This window comes from Bombyx mandarina, chromosome 07, assembly GCF_030267445.1.
Source record: "Bombyx mandarina strain Sakado chromosome 07, ASM3026744v2".
In the NCBI taxonomy this organism is placed as follows: Eukaryota; Metazoa; Arthropoda; class Insecta; order Lepidoptera; family Bombycidae; genus Bombyx; species Bombyx mandarina.
Genome location: NC_143214.1, coordinates 3,221,962 through 3,241,905, shown reverse-complemented (window position 1 = coordinate 3,241,905; position 19,944 = coordinate 3,221,962). Strand labels below are relative to the sequence as shown.

At 38.8% G+C, this 19,944-nt stretch overlaps 2 protein-coding genes across 2 annotated transcripts; one reads left to right on the top strand and one right to left on the bottom strand.

Moving 5' to 3' along the window:
- The first annotated feature begins 105 nt into the window (after positions 1 to 105).
- Positions 106 to 4,897, top strand: Taf3 (TBP-associated factor 3). Its single transcript, XM_028171946.2, is given in 3 exon segments — positions 106 to 245; positions 400 to 1,557; positions 1,560 to 4,897. Coding segments are annotated over 2 exon segments (3,531 nt in total). The 5' UTR covers positions 106 to 245; positions 400 to 419; the 3' UTR covers positions 3,953 to 4,897.
- Positions 4,898 to 14,152: 9,255 nt separating this feature from the next.
- Positions 14,153 to 18,407, bottom strand: Afg3l2 (AFG3 like matrix AAA peptidase subunit 2). Its single transcript, XM_028171986.2, has 2 exons — positions 16,659 to 18,407; positions 14,153 to 15,262 (listed from the first exon to the last, which is right to left on the bottom strand). Exons 1-2 carry the CDS (start codon positions 18,112 to 18,114, stop codon positions 14,397 to 14,399), a joined length of 2,322 nt encoding a protein of 773 aa, XP_028027787.2. The 5' UTR covers positions 18,115 to 18,407; the 3' UTR covers positions 14,153 to 14,396.
- Positions 18,408 to 19,944: the final 1,537 nt, after the last annotated feature.

Below are 19,944 nucleotides of genomic sequence, written 5' to 3'. Positions count from 1 at the left end.
ATTTTCAAATAGCAACACTCGACATTGACAACCCAAAATGCAATCATGGCGCACGGGGTACTGTGTTTTTAGAATGCTGAGAAGTTTTTACGTAAACACTTCGTTAATTTATATTGCCATCGATTTGTGTGTTTTTATAAATTACCCTTGACTTTATATAATCATAGTTAAGCATACATGTATGTACAAAACTTGAGAATTTCAGCAGTTCAGAACCACGTCTCTGTACTACTGGACACTTGCAGGTATAAAAATCACGAGTTTCCTTGTTTTACCACTTTGACGGCTTGTAATATGATTCTCTGTGATCGAAAATGCTTGTACAGCATTTCTTCGCTTCGACGCCATTTGAATTATGCTGATTTATGTTTATAATACCGATATAAACATTTGTTCCAGATAACGTTGTTGGTGTCATAATGTCAGAGGCGTACGCCCGCGAGATACTACGGAGGAATGTTGCGCAAATATGCCAAACTATAGGATGGAACGGCATAAACTCTACGCCACTTGACATTTTGGTACATGTACTGGAGAAATATATCAAAACTCTTGGCATCCAAGCCAGTAGGCATGCTGAACAATTTAATAGGACTGAACCAAATTTACATGACTTAGGATTAGTATTCCGTGACCTTAATGTGAATTTGCCGGAGCTTGCTGAATATGTGCGTTGTGTGCCTCCTGTTCCACCTCCAGTAAACTCTGTTAAATTCCCAAAACCGAAAGAATCTAACTTAAACTTCTTAAAACCTGGAAGTCATGAAGTTGTCACAAGGCCCATGCACGTGCATGAGCATCTGCCTCCTATGTATCCAGAGAAAGAGAGAGACACACCGGCTGTTGCAGGCACTATTGAAATACATCAAAATGGTATTGATAATGTCACTAGCAATAATACCATATGTACAAGTCCAGAAATATCTGTCACAGACAGTCCTGAGAAACCAAAGGAAATTTTTAAGAGACCAATTGATCCTGTTTCTTTACCTAATAGTAAAAGGCCACGGTTACGCTTAGAGGAAGAGGAGAGGACGAGAGAAATAAGTAGTGTGATGATGACCATGTCTGGTTTTCTGTCACCAGCCCGTGAAGGTAAACTTCCCGAAGCCCGTCCTCCTACAATTATAGCAGAAAAGCACTTTGAAAAGCACAAAGTTAATTCTCATACAAATGTAACTAAACCTCCAATTTTAGAAAAAGTTGATAAGAAATCTAAGAAAAATAAATTACCTAATGGTAAAATTATGAAGAGTAAAAGAAAAGATAAACATAAGAGTGAAAGTGGTAAAAATAAGGACAGTAATAAATTAAATAAATTTCCTCCTGGTTATCCTGTAAAAAGTAAGGATGTGCAGCCCAGACACCATAATCATATAACTATGCCAGCGCCTGAAGCTGCCCCTCCACCTCCTTCAAGAGCAAAGATGGCACCTCCTCCTGTACTGGTGCCCATTCCAGAGCCAGTAAAACCTGTCATAAAACAGGAACCATTGGATCCTCCGTCACCAATATCCAGAAGGCTTTCTGTTGAAGATGCAATACCGGTCCCTAGAAAATTCCAATCTCATTATCTCCTCTAGTATCTAATTCCATCACCACACCTAAACAGCAGTCTATGAGTAATTCTCTCATTCCTCACACTGAAATAAAGAGAGAAGTTTTAGATGAAGATGAGAAATTGGCCTCTCAACCTGATAAATCAAAGATTAATATATTTAAGAGAATAACGAACAAATCAAAAGAAGATAAGACTACTCCAGAGGTTGTAAATGATAAAGTAAATCTTGATGCTACTATTTCAAGGTTGCAAAATGCATCACATCAAAATTCAGTTCATAAGTCAAATGAAAATGCAAGAATGAAATCTGAAGTGATAGACCAAATTGTGAACAATAATGACGATAGTGCTGTAGATTTGTCTAAAGTGATGGATTTAAGAAGTAATGAAGTGATTAATGTTGATGAGGATTCTTTGGACAGAAACCCTACACCACAGCAAAGACAACTACTGGAATCTAAACCTAATATATCAATCAACAAGTCCTTACAAACCCCTTTTCCCAAAGATCTACCGAGTGTTAGTCCTAAAGTTAAAAAAGAGAAAAAACACAAAGACAAGAAAGATAAAGCAGCAAAATTAGAAGCTAAATTGTTGAAGAAGCAACAACAACAGCTAGCCTATGAAATGGCACAAGCTGAAAAGCAAAGTATGAAATTGGCTGGAATGAAACAACATAAAATCAGTAGACAGAAAAATGAATCAAAATTGCCACAAATGCCAGCTGGTTTTCCATTTTTTCATACAATGCCACCTGGAAGAGGTCTTATGCCCGGCCCTGGTCTCATCCCGAACCCTGGATTGATACCAGGAAGTGAATTCTTCACTGGTCTAGCAAACAATCCAGCACTAAGAGGTATGCCACCCTGTAATTTATTAAACAATCCATTTGCTTTGGGAACCAGTGGTCCTGGTCTCATACCTGGTCCTAGTTTCTTACCTGGAGGCTTGAATTCTCCTCTGATGCCTATGGGAAATTTTGCCCAATCATCGAGATCTTCTTCCGTTAAAATACCACCAATGCTCCGTCGACCGAGTTTGGAGGTAATAGCAGTAGAAAATGATGAGGACAGAGGTATTCATAAGTCTTCAATGAATCGTGAAAAGGACCGCCACGATAAGCACAAATCTCAGACCATTCCAAATATATTACAGAAACACAAGTCTAAGTCGCATAAGGATCACAAGGCTAATTTGTTCAAAATGCCTCTTGTACAACCAGACATAACAATTGAACTGAATCCTCCGAAATCAGAAGGTATTAGACATCATGAGCCACCCCGGGATGCACTCAATCAAGCTCGTGTGTCTGCTCCAGCCAGGCCTGTAGGACCTACGCCACCAATACCTCCACGTGTGCCTATCTCCAAACCTGATCCTGAATCTGAACCGGTAAGAGAAATGCCTCCCGTCAGGATGGCTACACCGGATTCTATTCTAGAAAAAGACACCGAAAACACAGATAAAAAGAAGGATAAATCCCATAAAAAAGAAAAGAAAGACAAAGATGGTGTAAAAATTAAAAAGAAGAAAGATAAAAAGGACAAAAACAAAGATAAGTCTGAGAAAAAGCGCGATAAAGAAGAAAAACAAGAATTAAAAGATAAAATAAAAAAAGAAAAGAAAGAGAAGAAAAAAGATAAAATTGGCGATGGTCTTGTTCCGAAATTGACGTTGAAAATAAGTTCTTCAAATTCTAATTCACCTATGCCACCAAGCTCGCCCGATACTTTCAAATTAAATATAAAACCTGTAGTGAAGAAAGAAGAAGAGGACAGTCCAGTAAAAGACGAACCTTTGTCCAGGGAGCACAGTCGTTCGCCTGAGTTAGCTCAGATTTCGGCTCTCGTTACTAGACCACCCAAACAAAAACATTCTAAACACAATCACCTCGCAGACGGAGAGCCTCAGCCCTCGCCGCCCCCCTCGGGCAGCTCACCGCCCGAGAAGGGCACGCCCTCGAGTCATTCGAAATACAAAAGGATATTGTTCAAGCCGTTGGCGAAGAAGGGCCACGAGCACTTTGAAGACGAAATCGCAACGTTGTCTGAGGAACCGGCCGTGGCGCCGGCACCCGCCCCCGCCCCGCCCCCCGACACTAAGCTCGAACCCCTCCCTACCCCTTATTATGTTGATGAACAGGGCAACAAAATATGGGTTTGTCCGGCGTGCGGCAGACCGGACAACGGTTCGCCGATGATCGGCTGTGACGGATGCGATGGCTGGTACCACTGGGTGTGCGTGGGCATCACGGAGGAGCCGGGCGCCACGGAGGACTGGTTCTGCAAGTCTTGTATCGCGAAGCGCGCCGCGATGGCGCTCGCCGGCGTCACTTCCGGCAAGAAAAGAGGCCGGAAACCCAAAGGGGAAAAAATCAGAGACTGTCATTAATACGGACCTTATGTTGTTACTGAGATTAGTTTTAATATCCTTTCGATAGGCAAGAGTGAATGGATGAGAGTTGTTAATGGATTAATTGTTGAATAATATCACGAAGAAAAATGTTTTCATCATTTATAATGTTATATCATAGGCTCGATTAAGTATAGATAATAATTGAATATTGACATAAAATGTTGAACATAAAATATAGTGTAGTTACTTGTAATAATTTTACCAATAATTCTAAATATTTTGTTACGATTTCTCGTTTATTTTCTTTCGCTCGGTTAGATCAAGATTAACTTACGCGAGCGCGTTATACACATCTCGCGTGTAGGTATGTATACATAGATGATAATATAAGATTCTTTTTATATTGTACAAAAACTGAATTTACTTAAGAAATTGGTGATGTATAAAGTAATGTAGTGAATATTTAATAAACAGAAGAAGGCTGGATGCATTTTCAGCTGATATTTGAATATTTTCATATTATGATTTTAATATAACCCTGTTTATTTCTGTTGTTTTACTTTCGTTTTGTACAAGGCAAGGACGATCGTGTGATTTTGGCGCCAAAACAAATTCGTTATCCAGTGCGGATACTTCACACGGCTTGCTTACTTGCGACATCTGGCTGAAGGGAGGGGGGCCAATGTATTTGTTTTATTTCAGCCATGGCCAATTAAATGTATTGGTTCTCGAAATGTAGTACATTATTTAAACCCATAATCACGGTTTTGTGTACGGTAAGACGTTCGGGGTATGCGAACGCTAAAGTTGCAAATGGAAATTCCGAACTTCTGTGTGATTATTACAACGAGGCCTGATGTGATCTTCGCTGTGTGGTCTTGTAATTTAATTTATTAAACAATCTAAACCCTTTTATTTTTTCGTCCGCAATTCACCTACCATATTGTCAAAGATATGTATGAAATATAAAATTTGAGTCAACTTTTTTGAAGTTTACTTTTTCTAAATTATTTATGTATTTTAACGTGTTTGATGAAGCTGAGTCAAAATATTTATCGACTGGGCAATTTGTAACCTTAAATTTACTTGTAGGCTCAATTAATGTGTGAAGAAGAGATTCATATTTTATAGTGGAATTTGTATTTGTCTTTTACGTGTAGAAATGTTGAAATTATAGGATAACTTTCAGTGTGCTTAGTGCGAGTTTTGTAACGTTCTCACTAGCGAGCCAGTTTGCTCAAATTTGTATGCGATTGGAACAGCGCCCCTAGCGGCAAACGTACTCGGTGTTATTTTGTGAGTGCGACTTCATATTAACGTTGTGATCTCGTAACCGAGTAATTTTACCGAAATTAGTACTACGAATGACATTTGTGCGAGTGCGTGTTACAAATTAGTGGATTTTAACGTTTCGATCGAGTATTTCTTTAGTAGTTTTATTTTTCCAACTAGAGAGGCAAAAATATCATGCCATAGAGCCTAATCTTTTTTTATGAAAAATGATAATATGGAGTGAAATGGATTTGATTAATTTGAAGCATTAATCAATTGGCATGGAATGAAATGAAATGAGATCAGATAATACGGGATAAAATATAATCTCTGCAAAATGCTGATTATATACTGAGATTTTTTTCAGTGGACCTTTTCGAAGACTTCGAAAAGCTAGGTCCAGCGGTTATGTTTAATTTTTTTAAATTTTCGCACTTTCACAGATACTAAACAGTTAATAAACCCACGTTACTTTGTTATTGCACAGATGGGTGGACGAGCTCCCGGCCCACCTAATCTTAAGTGGTTACCGGAGCCCATAGACATCTACAACGCAAATGCCGCCTCCCACCTTGAGATATTAGTTCTAAGGTCTCAGTATAGTTACAACGGTTGTCCCACCCTTCAAACCGAAACGCATTACTGCTTCACGGCAAAAATAGGCAGGGTGGTGATACCTACCCGTGCGGACTCACAAGACGTTCTACCACCAGTAATTACAAAAATTAATTTTGCGGGTTTGATTTTTATTACATGATGCTATTCCTTTACAGTGAAAGTCAATCGTAAACATTTGATAAGTACGTATTTCATTAGAAAAATTGATACCCGCCGGCGGGATTAGAACACCGGTGCATTGCAAGATACGAATACACCGGACGCCTTAACCTTTAGGCCAGGACGGTCTCAAAATTACACTTATACACGAAGAAATATTAAATACGCATTAACTAAGAAACATTAAATAGACAAAATAAAACAATTCACACAATTTAGCTCCTCGCGGTCCCTCCAAAATGTCTTTTCATCTTTTTTTCCTAGTTGTTCAATTGTAAATGAATAAATCAAAATCAAATCGAGTTTACGTTCTATACGGTGAAAAATGAAGAATTGTGAGTGTGAGTTGAGATATGTCCATTCCGACAGGAGCCCTCTTCTTCGATATAGCGAAGGCGTTCGACAAAGTCTGGCACAACGGTTTGATATACAAACTGTATAACATGGGAGTGCCAGACAGACTCGTGCTCATCATACGAGACTACTTGTCGAACCGTTCGTTCCGATATCGAGTCGAGGGAACGCGTTCCCGGCCCCGTCACGTCACAGCAGGAGTCCCGCAAGGCTCCGCCCTCTCCCCGTTACTATTCAGTTTGTATATCAACGATATACCCCGGTCTCCGGAGACCCATCTGGCGCTCTTCGCCGATGACACCGCCATCTACTACTCGTGTAGGAAGAAGGCGTTGCTTCATCGACGACTTCAGACCGCAGCTACCACCATGGGACAGTGGTTCCGGAAGTGGCGCATCGACATCAACCCCACGAAAAGCACAGCGGTGCTCTTCAAAAGGGGTCGCCCTCCGAACACCACGCTGAGCATCCCTCTCCCGACTAGGCGCGTCAACACCCCCGCCCCCGCCGTTCGCCCAATCACGATGTTCGACCAGCCCATACCGTGGGCCCCGAAGGTCAAGTACTTAGGCGTCACCCTCGACAGTAGGATGACATTCCGCCCCCACATTAAGACGGTACGCGACCGTGCCGCCTTCATTCTAGGACGTCTCTACCCGATGATATGTAGGCGAAGTAAAATGTCCCTTAGAAATAAGGTGACACTCTACAAAACTTGCATACGCCCCGTCATGACCTATGCAAGTGTAGTGTTCGCTCACGCGGCCCGCATACACTTAAAATCCTTTCAAATCATTCAATCCCGTTTTTGCAGGATAGCCGTCGGAGCCCCGTGGTTCGTCAGGAATGTCGACCTCCATGACGACCTGGACTTAGAGTCCATCAGTAAGTATCTGCAGTCGGCGTCCATGCGCCACTTCGATAAAGCGGCACGACACGAGAACCCTCTCATCGTGGCCGCCGGTAACTACATTCCCGATCCTGCGGACAGAATGGAAAGCAGTCGACGTCGCCCCAAACACGTCATCTCGGATCCACCCGATCCACTAACGGTGCTTTTAGGTAATTCAAGCACCGGTCACCGTTCTCGTCGAACCCGTCGCTTGCGACGAAGGGCTCGACGAGTAAATTAACTCTCAGACACAGCCCACTGAGTTTCTCGCCGGATCTTCTCAGTGGGTCGCGTTTCCGATCCGGTGGTAGATTCTGCGAAGCACGACTCTTGCTAGGGTTCGTGTTAGCAACATCGTCAGGTTTGAGCCCCGTGAGCTCACCTACTAAAGTTAGGGTTACGCTGATATAGCCTCTCAAGGCTCTCAGCTTAGGTAGGAAAAAAAAAAAAAAAAAAACAAAAAAAAAAAAAAAAAAAGAGATATGCTACTCGCTTCGCAGGGCGTTTATTCACCGAGAGCAGCAATAATATTATTTCTCGTATATTGGTAGCACGTGATGTTTTGGCATTAGACCGTCTAAATGAAATACAACGCATTTTAACAGCATTTTAATGGGAACCGACTACTTTCAAAATTATTCGGGTAATGTCACGTGTTCAATACTATTTTGTACCTTTAGAATTAAAGTGGCTCAACCCAAAATTCTTAGTTTCTGGTAAACTTCAATATTGTAATACAATAATTGTATTTTTTTAGTTTTTCGGTTTAAACACTTTAAGGCATGCCATTTTATTTGAAAAAGACAGAAAGAGTACTTTGTCCTTTTCTAGACTAAAAGAGACTGTTTAATTTTATAAGCTGATAGAATAATATAGAAAAGAATAATAGGATACCCTCTAATCGTCACATTGGAAAAAGGTATGGCTTTATCATTTTATCATTTAAATTATTTTTTATTGCACTTATAAAACTAATTTAATTTACAATATGTAACTACATATATCTATAACTAATCCGTACTTGTCAAATTCCTCATAAATTGTCAATATTCTTAATAAAATTCCTATTAATAATATACAAGTGCAAATGTTGAGCTGCTTGCCAGAAATGATATAATAGTGTTTTGTTTTTTTGTTGTTTCCTTGTAGGCTGCCTGTAATAATCTAAATCTGTGTGAAAGGCAATAAATGATTTTATTATTATCTACTAATGGTAGTCCAGTGGTCGAAATTTGACCATAATTTATTTAAATTTTAAGTTTGAACATTATTATAGTTCTATTGTCACCTTTCTATTATCATCATTTCTATAATAATCATTGCTCTATGTCGCCAAGGCTACATTATAGAAAAATAATATTAAAGACAAAAAATATTAATCTATTCTCAATTTGACCACAGATTGATAAATCAATAAACAAAAAAGTATAAATGCATGTGTGTGTGCGTGTGTGTGTGTCAAATACATGGTAATGTGTGTAAGGTTTTTTTATTCATTTAGTTTATTTTTATATTGTTTATGCACAATTAAAAAAAAAAATAGCAATCTGCACTACTTCTCTATATTCTCTATGAGTGTGGGAAATTTCATACTTCTCCGTCCGCGCAATTTTCGTGAAAAGGAGTCCAACATTTTTGCTGCACGTATTACCTACTTAAAATGTAGGTTCTTAATAATAATACATAAGTGTTTTGAAATATAAAACTAATCTTAAATTTTTTAGTTATACCACTTCCATTCTAAGGGTGCAATTTCGTAAACAAACTTTGCCGTAATGGCGTAACCTTTAAAATACACGAAAACTGCCCAGCATAAACATATTTTTTTAGTAACTTTAATAGAAGTATTAGAATTAGAAGTTTATTATAGAATTTATTTAATTGTAATTACATATTTAGACATACTTAACATAATTAATCTTGGAATAGGTAATTATTTCAGCTTTTTTTTATTAAAGAAATTATGTTTTACATAGGTTTAATCTTTTACCCGTTGAACGTTTATAAAATGATTGTATTTACGGTAATAGTGTTGATGATCTTCATTAGGTGGCCCAAATATACTAAAATTATTACGAGCATCCATCCTTATTTATAAATGTGTAAAGAAGCAAAATTATTATTACATTGTTCAAATTTCTATATAATTTATAAATATAAATCTGTACGTATGTACCTGTAAATATGTATATTGCGCGCGTGTGTGTGCGTGTGTGTATATATTTCTATAATAGATAGATACACAGTGTGCAATTCATTTCGAAATTATTCTTGCCCATCAAATGGTTGTCTGGAAGAGATCACTCTTAGCGATAAGACCAAGAAAAAATGTTTCACAATATTTATTCATTTTGTGTACAATAAAGAATACTCTTTCACTGGTGGTAGGACCTCTTGGGAGTCCACACGGGTAGGTACCACCACCCCGCCTATTTCAGCCGTGAAGCAATAATGCGTTTCGGTTCGAAGGGTGGGGTAGCCGTTGTAATTATACTGAGACCTTAGAACTTATATCTCGAGGTGGGTGGCGCATTTACGTTGTAGATGTCTATGGGCTCCAGTAACCACTTAACATCAGGTGGGCTGTGAGCTCGTCCATCCATCTAAGCAATAAAAAAAAACAACTATCTCGCTCTCTCTCTCTCATCAAACAACTCTTTAAAAAAAAGCAATGATTTAATAAGAATTAAATGAAAAAGCAAAGAATTAATATGTATTTACAACTAGCTAGACGTCTATAAAATTTTCTAACCGAAAAAATATATGTGTATAAACCATTAGAATAGATAAAACCTTAAAAAACAACATTATTATTAAAAACGAAAGAAAAAATCTTGATATTGTATTGGTTTCACGGCAAAATTTTTAGTGACTACTTAACTTGCTTGAAAGTGAAGAAATACTCTCAAAATCCATTAATTTGTAACTCGCACTCGCACATACAATAATCGAGAAGCTCACTTCGGTAAAGCTATTCGATACATGAGACAGCAACATAAACAAACCTTCTCTCTCCCACAAAATGAGATTCATAAGCTTACCACTAGGTGGCACTGATACAAACTCACACAAATTAAACATAACATTAACATCGACTGAGTAATTAAAAAAACTCGCACTAAGCACAGGTACATTACCCATTACCCGACTAATTATAAATATCGTTAGAAAGCTTGGCATTTCAATTAAACGCCTTAAAAAAAAACTTGCATGCTACCAACATAAAAGAAAAAATTATTGCTTCTAAAGATGAATAAACGTCCTGCAAATCGAGTAACTCGCACTCAGAGCTCCGCACGTTTCACCGTGAAGAGCGTACACTCGATGCGAGTCATTCGATTCGATTTTTGAAACTCGCACTAAGCCTACAGTTCTTGCAAGGTTTCTAACTTAATATCATCAACGAACAGTGACGCTCAAGTTGCTTCAACACATTTGGTCATTTTATATATTTGCGGCAATCGCTTAGAGGCTTGACCAGTGTGCTTGGTGCGAATTTTTTTTAACTTCTCGATCGGGTAAAAGTTAACTCAAATTTGCACGAAGTTAGAACAGCGCCCCTAGCGGCAAACGTAGGGACAAAAGAAGTGAAGAAACTCGTACTAAGTATACCAACCGTGACAAAAAAATATCTAAAACATTCGATACATATTGAAATTATATTATGCTCTTGATTCTTTGTATGTAAACTTTTAACAGTTATGAAAAAGTACAAAAACACGCTATTTATTTATTTAATTGTAACATGTTCTATTAATGTTTTGTGAGTCAATCCGCGGAATCATCTATTTCGTTATCGACCCTACCTTCCACATTTCTACCTCTATACGCAATGGCCTGCCTGTGATCAGCACAATGTGCTTAGTGCGAGTTTTTTAACGTTCTCGATAGCGTAAAAGTTAGCTCATATTTGTATGGAACGGGAACGTTTGCGTGCGTTACACGTCATTACGGATCCTCCTGATCAATTAACGGTGCTTTTAGGCACCACAAGCTCCGGTCACCGTCCTCGTCGAACCCGTCGCTTGGGACGAAGGCCTCGACGAGCGAATTAATCCATAGACACAGCCCACTGAGTTTCTCGCCGGATCTTCTCAGTGGGTCGCGTTTCCGATCCGGTGGTAGATTCTGCGAAGCACTGCTTTGCTAGGGTCAGTGTTAGCACCTCTCCGGTTTGAGCCCTGTGAGCTCACCTACAAACGTTAGGGTGACGCTAAAATAGCCTCTCAAGGCTATCAGCATAGGTAGGGGAAAAAAATTGCGTACGTTTGCCGATAGGGGGCGCTGTTCCAACTGAAAGCAAAATTGACTTGACTTTTACGCTATCGAGAACTTTAACGTGTCTTAAACAGCAGCAGCACACTGATAACGTCTTCAGGTCCCTGCTACTTTGACAAAGCAGTCCGACACGATAACACGGCAACGCAAAGACGCCCTCACTCGAAACATGTCTTGTTAGATCATCTGAATCCACTCACGATGCTTTTAGGCCCCTCAAGCACCGTCCTCGTCGGAATCTACTATTACGACGAAGAGTTCGACGAGCGAATTAGCCCAGATACAACCCACTGAGTTTCTCGCCGGACCTTCTCATTTGGTCGCGATTCCGATCCGATCTTGATAGAGGTAGCGCTAGCAAATTCTCTCAGGTTAAGTCCACGAGCTCTTAGCTTTTGTCTACCTATCTGCCATTGGCTTATTCTGGCTTCCCTGTAACTCGTGGGCGAGTTCACAGGGCTCACCCTGAAATACTGCAAGACAACGTGACTTAATCTGTTCCGCAAGTCGATCCCATAGGTTTGTGAACAATTTTTACGATCGTTAACATTAGTACATTGCAACATTGTCTAAGACTTCCGGGACACGGTAGTTTCTCGTATTATCAACATGTACATTTCTGATACCACCGTCCTGTGCTTTTCGTTTTATTTTATTTTTACAGCTCTATAGATGCGAATGCTCACGGCTCTTTTAGTGTTGAGGATAGCGTAGTGCATACACATCACATAAGTACCACCCACTCGAAAATGATCTCCGCTCACTCACTTAGAACAGCACGTCTAATACCAAAACAGTTTTTTTTTTTAAATACTATATTCAAATAGTTAAATTACAAATATTATGTATTAATTTTCACGACACGCATTGTTTCTCTAGAAATCTTCGGGACTAGCAACTAGATGGCGCTGCAGTCGAATTTGGCTCATAAAACAATGTTGGTAGTGAATTGCAACATTATGATGTGAAATTAAATCAAATTTCCAACTTAACTAATCGCTTTAATACAATGTTTTACTGGTAGGGCGTATTGTAAGCCCATTAAGACAGTTACCACTTTAATGCCTACATTTGCCACGAAGCAACCAAGCGCTCCGTTTTGAAAGATGAGACAGATAAAATACAGCTTTTTTTTCTTAACTATGCTGATAGAATCGAATCGAATTCGCAGAATCTACCACCAGATCGGAAACGCGACCCACTGAGCAGATCCGGCGAGAAACTCTGTGGACTGTGTCTATGGACTAATTTACTCGTCGAGCCCTTCGTCGCAAGCGACGGTTTCGGCGAGGACGGTGACTGGTGCTTGAGGTACCTAAAAGCACCGTTAATGGATCGGGAAGATCCGTAATAACGTGATTAGGGTGACGTCGACTGTTTACCATTCGGTCCATTGGATCGGGTAGGTATGTAATTTCCGGCGGCCACATGAAGGTTTCCGTGTCGCGCCGCCTTCTCAAAGTGGCGGACTGGTGCCGACTGAAGATACCTATTGTTGGAGTCAAGCTCCAGATCATCATGGGGATTCACGTTCCTCACGAACCACGGTGCTCCGACGGCTATCCTGCAAAAACGGGATTGAATGACTTGAAGGGGTTTCAAATTAGTGCGGGCCGCTTGAGCGAACCCTACACTTGCATAGGTCATGACAGGGCGTCCGCAAGTTTTGTAAAGTGTCACCTTATTACGAAGGGACAATTTACTTCGTTTGCAAATCATCGGATAGACATTTCACAAGCAATACTCCGTCATTTAAGTAGTAATTAAATTAAGTAGGTAGATACATTGCGTTTCACTTATAAAATACGTATCAGTCATTAATTGTATTTTAATTAACAATCAGCTGGAACGTATTATGGTACGACGTTACAAATCGGTATTTAGTATTTTAGTAAATGTTTAATAAAGTTTCATATTCTGATGCTGTCGATACGTAAATCGTATGAGCTTTTTTAGTGCATTGATGCGTAGTTGAGAATACGGCCCATCTGATGTTAAGTGATTATTGAAGCCCGATTGCAACACATTGTGAATGCCGCCAGCCATTTTGAGATATGAGCTCATATTGCCATAGAAATAGGCAAGTCAAAGCATGTTTTTCATTGCTTAGATGGGTGGACGACTTCACAGCAGACCTGGTGTTAAGTGGTCATTGGACTCCATAGACATCTACAACGTAAACACCGCCACCCACCTTGAGATATGAAGTCGTCGTGGCCTAAGGGATAAGACGTACTCAACAATTGTTCACGATTGACTTCCACGGTGAAGGAATAATATCGTATGAGTCCGCACGGGTAGGTACCACCACCCCGCCAATTTCTGCCCTGAAGCAGTAATGCGTTTCAGTTTGAAGGGTGGGGCAGCCGTTATAACTATGACCTATATAACTTATATCTTAAGATGGGAGGCGCATTTACGTTGTAGATATCTATGGGCTCCAGTAACCACTTGACACCAGGCGAGCTGTGAGCTCGTCCACCCACATAAGCAATAAAAACAAACTGTATTTATAAAAATTGGACCAATTTTATTGGGTAGTCGACTATGAAATGCCATTGATCGGCTTTCGCATGCAACGTGTTTGGTTTTCATAGATGGGATGATGCTCAGAAACCTGTACCTACGCTAAGAAGGTGAACATCTACAATAAAACTAGTATATATTTATACCGGAATATTTATTTTACAAAAAAGACGTCCAGGTAACAGGCATCTATTAACACACAGCTGTACACAGAAATGCAAGGCTCAATATTGTGTAACTCCCACATTCAAAGTTCCAGTATTTTGATCTTTCGACTACAACTAAAATATGTTACGAAAACAGTAACACGCAAACAAAAAAGCCTTTAAATCTTAAAGGTAATTTTAAATATAATTCACAATAACTATTACTACCGGGTACTTATTTTTTACTGGCTGTGGGGCTTGATGGGCTGGTTTCCGGCGGTGGTGTTGTGGGCTGTTTCTCCTTATTCCAATCCTTGAGGCCTTCTGGTAGCGTCGTGTCTTCATCTAACGATCCTGTGCCTTCAACGAACTCTTCATAAGTACTCTTCTCGGGGAACGGTCTAGGCCCTAACAGTTCAATCATATCATCGCGACTCAAAATCTCCTGTTTCAGTAATCTCTCTGCAACCTTTTCTATGTTAGGTTTGTGTTTTGTTAATAAATCCGTTGTGTGTTTGTGCGCATTGTTAATCAGGTCTCTGACTTCTGAATCGATGAGTTCTGCGGTCTTTTCAGAGTATGGTTTGTCAATCACCATTTCACCGGGCTGTGGCATCTCGAAAGACACATTTCCGACTTTAGCATTCATACCATAGTGTACAATCTGCGCATAAGCGCTTTGTGTTATCTTTTTTAAGTCATCTTGAGCCCCTGTGGTTATTCTTCCGAAGAATATCTCTTCACTTACTCTACCCCCTAGTGTCATGCACATTCTATCAAATAGTTGTTCCTTGCTGTATAAATACTGTTCTTTGGGTAAATATTGTGCATAGCCAAGACCTTTTCCTCTAGGTATAATAGACACTTTTAAAAGGGGATCTGCATGTTGTAGGAACCAACCCGCAACTGCATGGCCTGCCTCATGATACGCTACGATCTTCCTCTCGTCTGGTTGGAGAACATTAGATTTTTTTTCCATACCAGCGACGACTCTTTCGATGGCTTGTTCGAAATTTTTCATTGTAATATCGTTGGCTAATTCACGAGCGGCAATTAGTGCCGCCTCGTTGCACACGTTAGCAATATCCGCGCCAGTGAAACCTGAAATAGTTTTGTCAATTTTGTGATAAATTTACATTTTCTGCAATTAGAAATAAAGAGCTTTCAGTCACGATTTTCTTCGATAGTAAAATTTTATTGTTATTTTATAATACTGGAGCCGAAGACCAGGAAAAATGTAAATGTTTAAGTAGGAAAGCGGAATCTGGCACTAGACCGAGAAAACGCTCTGGAGTCATTAGCAACAAGTACTTTTTAATTCATTACTACATTAGTATGAATAAGAAATGAATTCTTTTTTTATTGGACTTTATTATATTTTGTTGCTTTAGTGTTAGTATGAATAAGAAATGAATTCTATTTTTATTGGACTTTATTATATTTTGTTGCTTTAGTGTTACCAGCTTGGGTATCTAGGTATTAGCTTGGATTTATCTAATATTTAAATTATTTTTTATTCCTAGTTGTACACTCTTAACAGTGGTTGTTTTCATGTATCAGTCGAAGCCTGATATAACGATGCTCTCGCGACGCGACATCATGTGGCACGATGTTTCACAGAGTGAGAGCATTAATTTATGTTGGAGTGAGTGATTTAAAATATAACACAACATAATAATATTTTATTCAAACAAGTTGTCCTTTAAAATTACTACTTTTTACAGCTTTAGAAAACATTGCTTAGAGAGGTAAACAGTTCATGCACCACCTCATCGTAAGAGGTTACCATAGATATAGATATGTTGATATGGTTTCCAGCACCTGTCTTCTGTGCCACCTTGTGATATAAAGTCTAAGTGTCAATTGCACAGAATAGTCGCCGTCCCATCCTTCAAACGGGAATGCATTATAGTATCACAGCACAAATGAGAAAAGAAATTTGAACAATTTCTTTATTTAACTTTTCCCTTTACTTTTTTATTCATAGCTTTACATAACTTAACTGATTGGTATGAACAGCCTGTCTACTTTGTGAAAATCACATTCATGTTCTGCTTTGAGAATTGGATAGCTGTTATGCAATACCATTGAAGCTTAGTATTTTTTGGAGTGTCCAGATGGCATGGAGAATATAAAGCTTCTGAACTGAAATATGTTGTGTTCAACTTCAAACTCAACTGTCCCAATCTTAAGCAGAAACCTATATGATGGTAATTACCCATCCATGCACATCCATGATAAAATGACAACAATAAACTCATAATAAATTGACAGGTTTCATATTATTATGCAATATTTCTAATATATTTATATTGATTAAAAATATTGTTTTTAAACATGTAAGTTACATGGTTACTTAGAAATACTGGTACTTTTAGCATGTTGTCTATGGATTAGGAAATACTAATGGGTATAACTCAGTGTTTGACCTCTTGTCTAAACATATGTATTGGTAATCACTATCTATAGGGTTTGTTTATATGCTAATAATAATTACCTGGAGTTAGCGCAGCCATTTTTCTTGCTAAATTCTCCTTATTCAATGTTGTCTTGAGAGGAGTCAAATGCACCTTGAAAATTGAGGCCCTGCCTTTAATGTCTGGTGCTGGGACAAATATCTGTCTATCAAATCTACCAGGTCTCAACAATGCCTTATCTAATATATCTACTCGATTTGTAGCTGCAAGTACCACAACATTTGTTGTTGTATTAAATCCGTCCATTTCAACCAACAGTTGATTCAAAGTGTTTTCTTGTTCTGAATGACCACCAAAACTACGACCTCCTCTTTTTCTACCCACAGCATCAATTTCATCGATAAACAGTATGCATGGAGCATGTTTACGTGCCATAGAAAACATATCTCTTACTCTGGAAGGACCAACACCTACAAACATCTCTAAGAATTCTGAACCAGAGACAGTGATAAATGGTACATTAGCTTCTCCTGCAGTTGCTTTTGCGAGTAAAGTTTTACCAGTACCGGGAGGACCTGTTAATAATGCACCTTTGGGAATTTTAGCCCCCAAATCTATATACTGCTGAGGGTTTTTAAGAAAGTTGACAAATTCCATAATTTCTATCTTTGCTTCTTCACAACCAGCAACATCTTGGAATTTTACTCCAATGTCTGTTGGATTTATTAATTTAGCTGTTGACTCCATCACTCCTCCAAACAAGCCTCCTCCACGACGGCCACCGCGTCCCATCATGTCTGCAGATCTTCTCATCATGTATATTAAAAATCCAATTATTAGTAGAGTAGGAAGCATTCCCGTCAGACTGGCAGCCTCCACTTCAGTTTTGTAAATTACCGGTACAAAATTAGGAGGATCAATGCTCATTTCAATTTGTGCATTTTCTAGATTACGTTCGAATGAATCGACACTACCTATTGCAAACCAAATAACCTTTCCTTCTAATGCATTCCCTTGAAGTTTTACTCGGACCCATTTTTTGTTGATAACTTCTAGTTTCTCGACCACACCTTTGTTTAAATACAAATTGACAAAATCTCTCCAACTTATCTCTCTGTATCTTAATTCAAAATACGCAACTGAAGCAAGCAATGTCACAATACCAATTGCTCCAAACATCATCCACTTCTCTTTATCTTGGCCTTCATAGCCGCCGCGGCCTCCACTTCCACCTCCGCTGCTGCTGGAAGGCGAGAACATGTTCATGTTCCATTTATCTGATGATGAAGAGGTCGGTTTCGATGGAGGCGCGGAACTTTTAGATGGAGGACTTGCATTTTTTTCCTGAGTTTTAGCGTCTTTCTGACCGCTACCCGGTTGGAAGTATTTTTCAAAACCCTTAGGCGGCTTTTTACAGAATTCATACCACTGTCTTAAAACGGAATCTAGAGCAGGTACGCCGACAGGCTGCAACTTATGTCCATTAAAATGTATCTTTGATAGTTGTGAGTGTGTCAATCTGAGGCCTTTCCACATGTCGATGATAAATTTATTTTAAAAATTTTAATTTATCTTCAATGTAGTTACACAATTCTTAGTAAAATTTTATCATAAAATAATGTCTAGGAGTATCATGACAACATGTTACATGGTTAGAAAATTCTGTCAAAATTGATTTGAATGAATTTGACATTTCAAAATGTTTAAGAGTTGTCAAATTTATTAAAACGACGGACTGCCGATATTTTAGGGCAATCGTCCCACAACAGAAGATTTTGTTAATCTTAAAATTTAAGAACTACCGTCTACTATCAATGCCTTGAACGAATGTTTTATATGACCATAATAAAACATTTTAAAGGGATAAATAGGTATTTTTAAATTCGAAAATTGCAAAATGCTGGACTTGTTGAGCACCTGCGTGAGAAAATACTTCAGTCACAGGGTGAGACATTCTCAGTTACAAATTTCCAGCTCGCAAACTAAGATCTAGGTAGTTGTTGAGCTAACTATTCAATAGAATCAAAATTCTAAAATTCATATTGAATCCTATAATTATTATCCTGCATAGACTAAATTACCTACATCGGGAACGCAGTTGCTAGGTTTCAGAGCATAAATCTTGTATCAAATACAATAAAAGCATAAAACACCATTTACTTGTTGTAAGTTGATAATACAAGTTCTTCAGATAGTACCTGCCACTCACATTCGCAAGAATACGCAAACCCGCAAGTGTATGACGACTTTTGCAAATGATTATGCAAAGTTTTCGCTGCATTCGTGGTTTTCCAAGCTGTATCGGTTTTTCAACGGATATCAAAGCACGCGAACCGAGATTATTCGTGTAGTCTCCCACACATTCGTGTGATCAGTTGTGCCCACGATTGCGAAGGTAACGGACGTTTCGCCAGTTTCTTAATTCGTGACGTCTACTGTGTAGCGTACCTTAATCATGGATTGGAACTACACTAAGGTGATGGAGTTCATTGAACTCCTGCAAAATGAATCGACCATATGGGACGCTCAAAAGAAATCCCATAAAAACAGAACGGCTAACGGCCAAGGGACGCCTGGGAAAGAATTTAAAACTCCCTTTCTCTTCAATGTTCTATTGGTGAATTAAAAAAGAAGATAAATTCGTGAGACATTCGTAAACAAGTATGGAAGGAAGCGCAAACGGGTTCGCAAATTGAGTACCGAACCCATTTGCACAGCCGCTAAGTTTGCGAATGAATGTATGACGGCCCTTCACATGCGCGCAAACAGTCACCGGACCATTGGATGTTATACGGCTGGGAAATGACTGACGCGTACCGAAAATATTTCAACGTGTACAATAAACATTTTTTTTGGAATATAGGTTGCTTGTTACCTTTCTAGCTTGGGGAGAAGCTTTTTTGCTAATCTCTACATAAGCATCTCCATGAGCAGCTGCTTCACGAATGTACTTACCACTAGAAAGATATCACCATCAGCCATAAAAGGCTGCTGAGAATCTAATAGGTTTAAATTAGCACAGCTATTATACACTACAATGGATACTACCACCTCGTGTCTCAAAGTAAAGTAAAAAGTAAATAAGATGCGTGTTTATCAAATTTAATATAATTAAATCTTATGAAACAAATCTTTAAAGGCTTTTATGCTAAGTTTCATTTACATTTAAAAACGATTTCAAAACTCATACAAAATGTTTTTTGAATCTATAGCGGGTAATACAGAGAAAATCTTGGCGTTAATGTTATGTTTTACAAAATATAATGTACCTACGAGTTTTTTAACAAAATCTAGAAACGTTATTAATAGTTCATTAGATAAAAAATTAGGTACCGGTAAAATGGGGCGATTAGGGATTGAGAGGCG

Excerpts from the sequence above, each read along its gene's own strand:
- Afg3l2 (XM_028171986.2), bottom strand. The coding sequence starts at position 18,114 with ATGTGGAAAGGCCTCAGATTGACACACTCACAACTATCAAAGATACAT. Across the intron at positions 15,263-16,658 it reads AATGGCTGCGCTAACTCCAG|GTTTCACTGGCGCGGATATT; the intron begins GTAATTATTATT and ends AAACTATTTCAG.